The sequence below is a fragment of the Seriola aureovittata genome, chromosome 11 (genome assembly GCF_021018895.1).
Source record: "Seriola aureovittata isolate HTS-2021-v1 ecotype China chromosome 11, ASM2101889v1, whole genome shotgun sequence".
Taxonomy (NCBI): domain Eukaryota; kingdom Metazoa; phylum Chordata; class Actinopteri; order Carangiformes; family Carangidae; genus Seriola; species Seriola aureovittata.
In genome coordinates, this window is record NC_079374.1 from 19095820 (window position 1) to 19108070 (window position 12251).

General features: G+C 39.5%; 1 protein-coding gene across 3 annotated transcripts in view; it reads right to left on the reverse strand.

The window, feature by feature from the left end:
- The window catches only part of asic4a (acid-sensing (proton-gated) ion channel family member 4a), a 179461-nt gene that overhangs the window by 4331 nt on the left and 162879 nt on the right, over window positions 1-12251 (reverse strand). For 2 of the 3 annotated variants that reach the window (XM_056389977.1, XM_056389975.1), the window contains 8 exons: window positions 10972-11116; window positions 10455-10582; window positions 10174-10327; window positions 6119-6172; window positions 3962-4115; window positions 1551-1642; window positions 1296-1375; window positions 595-708 (listed from right to left, as the gene is read on the reverse strand). In XM_056389977.1, coding sequence (XP_056245952.1) covers window positions 595-708; window positions 1296-1375; window positions 1551-1642; window positions 3962-4115; window positions 6119-6172; window positions 10174-10327; window positions 10455-10582; window positions 10972-11116 — 921 coding nt within the window. The remainder of the gene's footprint in view (window positions 1-594; window positions 709-1295; window positions 1376-1550; window positions 1643-3961; window positions 4116-6118; window positions 6173-10173; window positions 10328-10454; window positions 10583-10971; window positions 11117-12251) is intronic. The other variant, XM_056389976.1, reaches the window with a different exon arrangement.

Consider the following 12251-nt stretch of genomic DNA (forward strand, 5'->3'; position numbering starts at 1 on the left):
GTGGCTAGCCTAGCTTAACATGAAGACTGGAAGCAAGGGGAAGTCTGCTAAATACAGTGTGTAAGCCAGTGTGTGTGCAACGCTTATACTTGGTCAGAGTTGCAGCTTTGGTTGTGGTTTCAGAGAGAAAGATACCGGCGTCTAGCTGAGTAGATAGTGGCTGAGTGTAAATTACTTTGAAGTTCTGTGTATAAATGTTTTAAATTAATAAAGAGGTGAATTCCTTCCTAATCCACCTCCAGGTTAGTTTGAATGATTTTTCAGTGAATTGTTAATACTGGGGTTTTCTGCCCGTACTCTGAGCTAGTTCGGTGTCTACTACTAAACTGAACAGCAAAATGTTAGCCAAAGTCTAACAGCATCCAAGTCTAATGTTCAGAGAAAAAGTCGCGCAATATAACTCTGAGCTCTGGAGGAGATTAATTAGGAACATTACACTCTTCATTATTGTAGGAATGGAAAAATATTAATTTGCCTTCCCCTGAATTATTCTTGTCTCGTTTTCTAATGCTGTTACAGTGCTGCAGGGAAAGTTGTACACTTGGCATTAAAATAATACAAGCGCCATTTGTTGTGGTACAGTATGTGCTGTACCTTTGCTTTCATTTCCTCCAGACCCACTGTTGCAACAGTGCTGGTCTGCTGCTTGTTCTTCTTCTCCTCTTTCTGCGGCCTCAGCAGACGTTGTAGCCGATGCTTGATCACCTGCTTTCACCCAGAGCACAACAGCAGGGAGGGCGAAAGAGCAGAGATGAGGGAGGGAGACAAGAGACACAGCAGAGTGAGGAGTTTATTCACCATGATGTCTGCATTAAAGTTCCTCCCTCTGACTTCCCTTTATTCATACATGTTTGGCAGTCAGCAGGCAGCTGGCTCGAAGGCTTAAAGGGGATCCAGCTGAGGCAGGAGTTCATTTCATGATCAGAGTTAGTAGCATCTCCTCAGCACAGCGGATATTAGTTTCTCCTGCTTGGAAATGAAACTTCTCACATGCATAATATGTGATAGCATTTGCACTACTAGATTTTCTGATGAGTACGACTGCGAAGAACATTGAGACACTAAGACTCTGAGTGTTTAACATTTAAAAAAAAAAAAAAAAATCAAAAAGAGTCAATATTGAGGAAAATTAGAATAAATGATGGAGCACTAATGTGTTTTGTAAACAGTGACTGTTGGTTGTGAAAGACAGCAGCACAATAACTGTTAATTATTACTAATTACACCACAGCGACTGTAAGCCTGATTTCATTTTGTGATTGTCTGATGTGTGTGGGCTTCCACAGACACTTTACCTCATAGATATAGTCCAGTATTTCTAAGATTGTCAGGATGCTGGCTCCAATGAATAAGCCCATCTGACCGCCAATGTCACCTGAAAGGAAATAGTACTTAAGGAAAAGCACAATGGACACGGTGCCAAAGCTGTTCCTGTTTGCTGCTAATGGCAATGAAAAGGGATTGCTGCTACTATAACAACACATTTCGCTCTGCACCAGCAAGTCTATTTGATATTCAAAAAACAGAAGAAAGGGAAAATGTGATCTTACCTAATAAACCTGCAACATCATAGGCTTTCTTTTGCTCAATTGTTTCATAGTTCAGAGCTTCAAAGAAGATATCTAAGACCAGGAAGTTGTCTCTGGAAAAACAAGTGAACAACAGTGTGAATGGCATACAAAACAAAAAGAAATACACTTGTGATGTTTTTAATAATGATAATAATAATAATGACAATAACGAATCTAACAAATTTGGATAAATAAAAAATACCATACCAAGTCATCTTTGTGCTTGTGTAAATTGTCATGATGGGATTGTCAGGCCTATAGCGCTTAACTCAGATCTAACCAGCAACCGTAAGATAATGAGGTGTTTCAGGGTTTAACTGAGATGAGCAGAAGGAGCACTGACAGCGTGCTCCGTCACCAGTATGTCTCTGATCTCTTTGGATTTAGAAAGTCTTGCAATATTAAGCATTGTGAGGCACCATGAGCTCCTTGAGTTAGGCGTGTTTACGGTATACCGCACGCCCGATGATTAGGCACCGACAGGAATTAGAATATAAGCACATTGTCAATGCACTGAATATATTATCATCAAAATATTAGCAAATGCTCCATAAAACATATTGTAGAACAGGATTAACAGTTAAAGCCCTGTTAGTGGTAGAAGTTACGATGTTCATTACACCTGACAGTGTGCTGGACAGAAGAAATAATATAATGACGTTCTACAAAAAAATCTTAACACAGCGTGTTAGCTTTTTTGTAGAGCTCTCAGTTGCATTTCACAGTTCTCATCAGCAGATGGTTTATACTTATTAGTACTGAGTAGATGGCAGATACTGAACAAGCCCCAGAAAAAACAAGTAAGTAGACATTGTGTTAAGATTATTATGTCAAGAACAGACTTAAACTTAAAATTTCATGGACTGTGCTATTCTAAGAACCTTAGGAATGGTTTGTCCTTAAGGGGGCACTACAGGGAAAGCCATGTAGGTCAGGAAGTTCATCCCCAAATTTACTGCAAATCTGCCTTGGAGATTAGATTATGAGATACTGTGTCAGCAAAGTTCACATTTTGGTTTACAGGAGTGTACATACTTAAAAAGATTCATCCTCTGGGGATCATTTTTGCATTGAGTACATTTCATAATCTATTTATTAGAACATGATATTTTATTTTAAATTGATATTTATTTTTTTGATGTAGCATTTTTTCTGTGACAGTCGCACTAGAAAGGTCACAGGGTCACCTAAAACTTTCAGATTCATCTGGTGTAGGTCTAATATATTGTGTTGGATATTTATGATCTTCATTTTATGAAAAATGGCCATTAGTTTTGAAGGCACTCAGAAGTGTTTTTCAGGGGTAAATTCTGGCCTAATGGTGGTACTAAAAATCTGTTACAAGGTCACCAAAATCACATGAAAATTAATGGAGTTAACATTACTGCAAGAGGTTTTATTTTGTGCAGTGGCGATCACAGACTCTGGGGGGTCGGCGCACAGGCAAAGAAGCCCATCAAACCCCCACCCCCTGTGTGTGCGTGCGCACACACACACGTGCGCACGCTCTCACACACACACACACACACACACACACACACACACACACACACACACGAACACCTGAGTATTTGAACAACAGAGGAGAAACAAGATGTAAATATGTAACATCAAACAGGAGCAATATGTGAAATTGTAACTGAGATCTTCACAGGTTGAGGATTTACTTGTGGTGGTGGGTGGTGCGGCTTGTGAGCTGTGACTGACGTGCAGACAGAGACTCCTGCGGTTTAGAGGGGAGAGTGTGACCCAGGTTATTTTCTATAGCTACAATGTCCCCTAAATGCCTCACATGCAGGCTGCATACGGGCTGTGTGACCAAAAATCAGTCAGTTTGAAAAAGGTGAAATGAGATTTTAATGTAAGATTTAACCAAGTTGAAACTGAGTGATTTTATCTACATACCACCCAAGTAGACCCCATGTATGTGAAACACTGTGTTGACAACGTCTCTCTTGGAGAGACACACACATCACTGGGGCCCGACAAGTGGGCCAAGTGGGCCAGGCCACTTTTTCCCAGATTCTTTAGGGGGGCCCCAATCATTTGCCTGGTATGCCTCCTGGCAGTGGGACTTTAATTTTATGTTCAATTGAAAGACAGACAGAAAAAGCAAATCTCTGAATCTTATAGCAGAGTACAACAAATATTTACCATTTTAAGAGTAAATTAAAACATTATGCATATATACTGGTACCTGACAATCAGTATCCCATTACGAGGCAAAAATATAAATTGATGCCTCCATGAACAGGAATTGATTTTTGTTTATATCTATGGTTGTCTGTTTGTCATCACAGATTGGAGGTCATACTTTATGGTCCTTTTTATTGAGCCCCACATCACTGCTCATAAGTGAGTTTAGTCTTGTTGAAGGTTCCTTGTCATACCTGATGTAGTCCTCTGACTTGTCGTATTTCCTGGAGAGATAGCGAGCTGAGCCCTTGCTGGGGATTTTGACCATGGAGAGCTCTTTACCGTAGCGTGTGAGATTACAGGGCGTCTCGCATGGACAGGTATCCCCACTGTTCTTCTGTAGCTGTGCTGCAACACAATGGAAACGGTGATTTAACAGATATTGACTGGATCAGTTTAGTGCTGATTTTTTGGCAATCACTCTACCAGAGAAACATACTAGACACTGCACATGATCTGGAGGCAAAAACTATCTCCATCTTCAAAAAAAAAAAAAAAAAAAAAAGTAAATGAAAAAAAAATTGTAAACAGCAAACCAAAACCCCCCAAAAAACCGTTAAGTTGTGGGCCATAAAACTAAAACAATTAGCTAAAATATGCTAACATCTAGAGTTCTGCAGAAGTGGGTTATAATTAAATTACAAATATAACAATATTGCTTGGTGCAGCTTTAAAGTTGTCTATTAATATAGTTCATACCATGACTACAGAAATGATGCGTTTCTGATTGGTTGGCAGGTGTCTGTTACACTTAACAATATGTCAGTCCACTTCAAATATAGAACCAGTAAACAGTTCAACCAGCTTTCTAAATGTATGCACAATGTAAATTAGACTATGGGTAACCATAGCAACAATACTTAAGAACCCTATGACATTAACTGTTAACTCTCATTACAGTGATAATTTAAGCACAAACCCCTGTTTCATTTAGTAAGCAGTCGTGGTGTAACTACAAATAAGTACAATTGTGTGTGTGTGTGTGTGTGTGTGTGTGTGTGTGTGTGTGTGTGTGTGTTTGTACATATATAGGCCTACTCTCTGTGGCCAGTGAGAAGAAGCAATATTATGTGCCAGCACTCAGCATCATTAAATCATATTACTTCCATGTCCATAAAACTGCTATTAGTTAAGTATTTCTCCCAGTTGTATTGGTTATTCTGATGTAACAAATTCATTATAGCATTTAAATCATGAATCAATCGTTTACAAAATCATTCCATGGACAAAATGTGCAACAAAATGTCAGGTAATGTCAGCTGTTATGGAGTTCTCTGGCAGTAATTAGAAACAGACCACATGATATTAACAGAACAATATAAATATGACAATATTAAGAGATGTGTTAGTCTATCTATATTTGATGGTGTTTACAGTAATTCTGTTTCAGCATTTGCTTGGAGAATAAATTATGAAGTACAGTAAGCGCTAGTGAGGGCTCTGCAAATGGTACCTGAGCTTCCACCCAATTAACATGCAGACATGAACTGCTCACACAATAAGAAATACAAATTCATAATTCTACCTCTAAAGCAACACTACGTACACAGGGGAGTAAATAGCTTTTTCCAGTCTCTGTTTTCAAATTCTAAATGCATTCAGTCCAAACAAAAACGGGCAGAGGGAGCAATGAAAGCAGTAATTATAATTTGATGACTTATGTATTATATAACTCTAACAATTAGGTTATTTGTATGCAGGAGCACAGTGGCACATATTCTTTGTCTGATGTAAGTACAAAACACCTTTACAATATAAATATATAAATTATATTTTCATTTTTTTACCTTTCATGGAGGATGAATTTATTCACACTATTTGATTCAGTAATATGAACCACATGAATATGACCCATTCTTTTAAGATATATCTAAGATTTCATTCAGCCATATTTTAAATGGGGTTTGAATTCAGCAAAGAGAGACATAATTAAATTTCTGGCTTATTTGGCTGAGAGATGATAATTGTACTTATATGTCAGCCATGCCTATAAAAAAATTATTTTTTCTACTGCAACTGTAATGCTTTTGAAACCAAGGCACCTTTGTTCAGTCACGATGTCTGGTGCAGGAGACTGAGATTGAGTCAAAGCTGAGGGTGGGGGGTATTCACTTATGCAGGAACGAAGCGTCGGTTAAATATTAACAGTTCAACAATGGCGGCAGCACAGTCATCAAGCTATAAAGTGACTAAATCACAATGAGGAAAGCCATTTCAAAATATCCAGTCTACCTCCAGTTATTTGTATTACAGAAAAAAAAATCCTTATCATATTTACTGATTGTATTTCCATTTCCCTTTGAGGGAATCTATTGTAATGAGAAAAGAAATGAAGGAAGATTGTTTCTTACCGAGTGCTTTGTCAACACAGTTGATTTTACTGGGAGGGCAGATATCTGCAGTTCCTGGAGAGGAGAATAGAAAATGAGTCTGATCAATCAGAAACAAAATGATCAGTGACCCGTGTCTGCTGCAATGAGGAACCGTGGCTGTGAACAAGACTCCACAGCTTATCATTCATCTCCAAATGAAGGCAGGCGCACAGAGGATGACTTCCTACCATAGAGCCTGTGCCATCTTGGACATCTGTCCTTGATTGCACTGAGAAATGGAGCATGGTGGCTCCACCCGTGAGGCATATTTAGAAAGTCTTTAAAAACTAATCAATGAGTCACTTCCTCGCAGACAAACATATTGCCCAGGCCATTAATGACAGGTATTCATCAGCAGCGAATTAATTGGCAGAGGTGTGTTTGTCTGTCTGTGAAATGTTCATGAGGTTAATGTTTTGTGGAAGACTCCTTCCCAGTCATTGAGAAATGTTAATTAATACACAGTGAAACAATGGCAGATGACCTGAGGAGTGAGTCTCTCAGCTGGTTCTGAATAGGAGTTAAACTTATTTTGTCTTTCTACATGATTTGTGATTAAACATTTTTCTCAAAGAGTAGAAATACATCGATTTGAAATCAAATTAGTCATGATTAAACATAATTTACTGAACAAAAAAAAAAACAAAAAGAAAAGAAAGACATTAAAATGGCCTGTGTATTTTATTTTTTTTAAATATTTTGAGTGTGGAGGAAAAGCTGCATAGTGTCTGTGTATGCTGTCTACATATCAAGAGCAAGAACAACTTAATAGCATTTTTTGGGTGGTCATCCAAATATAGAAATAGGCTGGAACACTAAAATATTAATCTTGAACCAAAGAATCCAGAAAAACACAGTTTTGCTTCTATGCCTCACAGTACAGGAGTTATGTGCAAAAACATAAAATGCTTTAATAATGGCCACATGGTGGTGCAACCCAGCTCCAGGCCTCTTCAGCCGTTCTTTGGACCAAGTTATAAAGAAACTTTCTGAAATTTGAGAAGTGGTTTTTGTGATATCAAGCTAACAAAAGATCACATATGCACAAATATCCATCCATCTATCCATCCATTATCTATACCGCTGTCCCTTGTAGGGTCGCGGGTGCATGTCTTTGGACTGGGGGGGGGGGGGGGGGGGGGGGGGCCTGGCGTACCCAGAGAGAACCCACACAGGGAGAACACACAAACTCCACACAGAAGGGTCCCAGGCCTCGGGTTCAAACCCAGAACCTCCTCGCGGTGAGGCGACAGTGCTAACCATGTAAGTGAGAATATAATTTACTAGATGGAGGTAATAACAACAACATGAAAACAAAATAATTGACTCAATATGCAAAAAAAAGAAAAAACTAGAAGCAACAGACTGTAAACATGTGGGACTAAGTAAACAGAGGCTGATGAAAAATTTGCTGGCATGTGAAGCAGACTGTAAACAGTTGCTGGATTATCTAAGTGAGTAAGATAAAGAAACATTTGTACTGTTTCCTCAAAAACAAACTTAAGTCTGAGCAACACAACTCTGACTAATAGCATACTAAGACTGCTGCTGTGCCTACAGAGGACTGCTGGAGAAAAAAACTGATACTGCAAATTGTCTAAGACACAGGCCCCTAACTTTTCACTGATACAGCATGGTGTTGTCACAGGCTTTAAAAACATTTTCAATTCACAAGTTGGCCTTGTGCTTCCTTTGCAAGCTTCAACAGTTTTCTTGAACTTTCTGAGGGAATTTCAGTGCACTTAATATGTAACAGTAAATTTTATTCACTATTGATAAGTGCAGTCAAATAATGCGAGCTGCTCGCTACATCACCAAAGCCCTTTTTCTAAAGCCACAATGTGCAAATGGCCTGGAAAAGCTTCCACGTTTATTATATCTGATATAATAAATATTATACCTGATGTACTACATCACTACAGAAGGCAAAGAGGTTCAGATGCCCTCTTAACACCTCCGTGAGCAGTCCTTACTATCTATTCATTCTAAAGTTTCCACCTTTCCTATCCTTTTTTTTTTTTTTTAACTTGTCTCATTGATTTGAAAAATTGTTGCAACAAAGAATATTTCTGAAATAGGTGCAGTTTCTCTAGACAGCTGAGCGGTGAGACAGAGGACTTTTTTGCAGGTTTGGAACTGATATCCTGGTGAGCTGGGTTTGCTTCTGTGTGCCACAAAAAGAAAGAACCCCCCCCCCCTAAAAAAAAGGGAAACGATGGGAAAAGTAATGTGAAAGGAATAACATTTTTCCATGCACTGATATGGGAGCTAACAGCTGTCTTGGCTAGTTTTCCCAAAACCTCGAGCTCACTTTGTTACTGTAACACAATCACAATCTTGCAGCGAGGCAGTCACTGTCACCCTGCAGAGCACACAAACTGATTAGAGACGTGTCCACCTCACAGCCTGAGATCAATGATTAGCGGTGATTTCTCTCTACAGATCAGACCAACCACTTTGGTCCGGCCATTACAGCCTACAAATGTGTGACTGATATGTAAATATGTAACCTGAGAACCACAGTATTTATATTCTATAGCCCGGTGAAACTCCATAATACATTAGTTCAGTTACTGCAGTGTGGAGTTCATATTAAACCTTATCTCATTCTGCGTTGTTTATTCACATAAATCCTGATATTTTTAATTGTGCTAAATAGAGCAGCAAATGTCAGGTGCACTGTGCAAATATGGAAATGGAAACAATTCATGCTACATGAATCCTGCTTTAACTTCAAAAGCTATACCACTTCAAACATGCCCACTTGTTAGACACGTCGGTCAAACAGCTTGCATTTAGTGATTCAGCTCTTTGACTTCCTGCACTCTGGCCACAATGACACACATGCTGACTAAATCCAAACATCTTACTTTGTGTTTGTTGTTCTCCTCTCTACAGCATGTACACAAGCTGAACAGAGAAACGGCTTAAATGGTGGAATTACAGTGACGAGTGTCCTTGCAGAAAGATTATCTGCCTGATGCACATCCATTTGTGTCATCTCTTCCAGGTCCTGTATTTGTCTTGATTATTAGCATTCTGTAGTGCTAATATTATCGCACGTCCACACCACTGCTCAGTCACCATAATTCAATCATATATTTATAACTGCTTCATGAAATCTGGGTTTTTTATGCATTAGATAAATGTATTGTATTCCATGAAGTCATTTTCTGTGATTATTTCGGTCTGTATTCATGTGAGATTTGGATTCACTCACCCATTCATGCAGTTAGATTTTTTTTATATCAAATACTATCACTAATTGCTTACACTAAACTGAGCCTCTTACATTTCTGATTCATGAGACATCCACAGATTCAGATTTATTTTATGGCACATCAACCAGTAGAAGCTAAACATGAAAACAGACAAGACCAATAATATCTATCATAATAATTGATGAGGGCCATAGGAGCACAACACAGCAATTTCCAAACAGCTGAGATGGATGAAGGAAAGGATCCAAAACTCATAGAGATTTTGGTGGAACGTGTCGCTGTAGCCAGAGAGCTGCCAGCACTGCTGAAGAGCATCCCACTCCAGATATCAAGCATCAAGGTCAGGCATGTGGCAGCTCAAATTATATCTGGGCTGGAATTTTTCAAGTGGGCCAAAAATGATGGCTTGTTTTGCTCAATGGGTCATTTAATATCATGCAAATACTGCGCCGGCTGGATGCTTTTTCAATTACGCTAGAGCAAACAATTTCAAAAACAGTGGAAAGTACTTGAAAATACTATGAGTATTTTTTCAATCTCCCAAATATAAGTTTTGTGTATATATTATGTGTACATGCACGACCATGAAGTTAACACAAAACAGAAAAAGGATCTGTGTTCATCAGTTTTTAAGTTCCAGTCACATAAATTTAGTTATTATGGTTCACTGTTCTTGCATTTTCACTACCTGATGTTCCGCTAACTTGACATCAATTTCAAAGCATGAATAACTGACTGAGTGCATTCGTAATTCATGCGCACAAATCAATGTTTTTGGGGCCCTGTGTAAATAAAGGTAGGGTGTGATCTTACCAGGCATATGCACCATCCTGCAGTTGCAAACTCGCAGAACCTCGTTGGTCTCACAGAGCAAGCGACAGGCACTGATGCTGTATGTGTCGTATCCTGGGAACTTCTCTTTGCTGGTGGAGCGGCAGTTCCCCCAGGGCTGGGGCAGGTAAGTCAGCTAAGCACACAGAGATTTATTAGACCCCGGTTTTAACCACCGGGGGCGAACGATTTCAGGGAGAAGAGTAATCTGGGGGTGGGGGAGGGGGAAGTGGGGATGGTGTACTGTGATGAAGAAGACCTACCCTCTGCTCCTGACATGAAACAAAGGTCTGGAAACCCGGAGAGACACCGAAGCCCAGCTGGTGGATGTACGGAGGCTCGTCTTGACTGTGGATCTGAACTCGGATGCCGGCCTCCAGGGACGTCTCATCTTCAGGATGAAACAGAGCAGGAGCACAGAGCGTTGCGAAGGCAGAGTACAAGGGAATATCAGATTGCTGCCTCATCTGACAGCTAGGACTCAGTTTGATGCAAACTCCAAACCATATTTCAGTCATGTTTGAAAAATAAGCCAGTAGGGATTAATATTATGTGACAACTACAATCCAAGCGCAAATCCAAGGTGGTATATTTTGTTCAGGAATTTCCTTTTACAAATCACATTTTTCATGTTGCCGGAATGCAATCAAAAACTGCATTATTTACAGTACGTGAGCCACAGAAATTGATGCAGTATATTTTCTATTTAAACCCCAGCAGAGGTATCTCATGCTGTAGCATAGGATAGGATTACAATGGACAAATAGTTTTAAGGCTTACTTGTCTCTCTCCAGATGGGCAGATACTCATCCTGCTGTATATCCAGCATGATCTCCAGGCCGTTTCCCATTCCACCCTGCTTGGTTTTCCTCGATGTGGTCTTGTTGCCATTAAAAGTGTAGCATTTCCCATATCTGGTGTAAACCTGGAAGAGTATAGATTCATATCATGAACATCACCATAAACATGACAATATCCACATGCTGGATGTGACAAGCGTGTACTAGAGGTGCACTGAAATGAAGGCAGAGAGATAGAGCACAAAATAAATAAACAAGATGAGTCTCTGCAAGTTTCTGAATATTATCCACAAACCTCTGGATGCAGTCTGCTGGCTCAGTCCCTCATGGACTTTGATAAGCTGTATTTGAATGAATTCCCAGTGCCCACCACACAAACCCTGCACAATGCTGCTCAATAGTACTACCATCCCACTGAAATATCAAATGGCATAAGAGATTCTTTAATCTTGCTTCAAAAGAAAACAAAAGACAATAAGAGAGAAGCTGCTTTAAATGAACTATCACATCACCACCTATCAGAGCAGCTGTCTCTATGGAGGACACATCATCTCTTTGTTTATGCCTCCCGTCGAAACTGCTGCACTGCAGAAAATATCCATCTTACAACTTATTTATCTGTTATCTCCTCTGAGTTTTAAAGGAACAATATGCAATCCACATGGTAACTGTAGTCCCACCATCGAAATCCAAAACGCAGGGTGTGAACTTGCCGTATTGACTGACAAGTCTTCTAAGACACAAAGAAAACAACCACTTTTTAGTTTTAATGTTTCCAGTCCCGGCTCAGGTTTGATTTCATCTCTAGTGTGTTGTGAAAAATACAAAATGCCTATTTTAAACTACGTAACTGATCCTTCACTAAACTCCTCCTGGCGACCACAGTGACAGTCTAGTGGTCATAGCTTAGCAACCGTAACCAGGCATATTAGGCCTGTGAGGTTTGGATTTCTCACCTCTGGCAAGAGCCATACTATGCATTTAAAGAGAGTTGCAGGTAGTTTACTTTTTACCCTTTCCAAAAAGAAAAACAACAAGAGCAACAGTTTAAGGAACTGATAAAATGTATATCTTCTTAAAGAAAGTTGCGATCAGAAGCATGTCGAGCTAACTAGTACCTACAGGAACTGTTGCTGTAATGCTACTGCCAAGGACTCTACTGTATCATTACTTAGCCATAATAGTTTGTTGTTTGTTTGGAGTTCAGGCTACGTTAACAGCTCTGCTCTGCTCTTTATTGGATTTAGGGAAGGTTACACT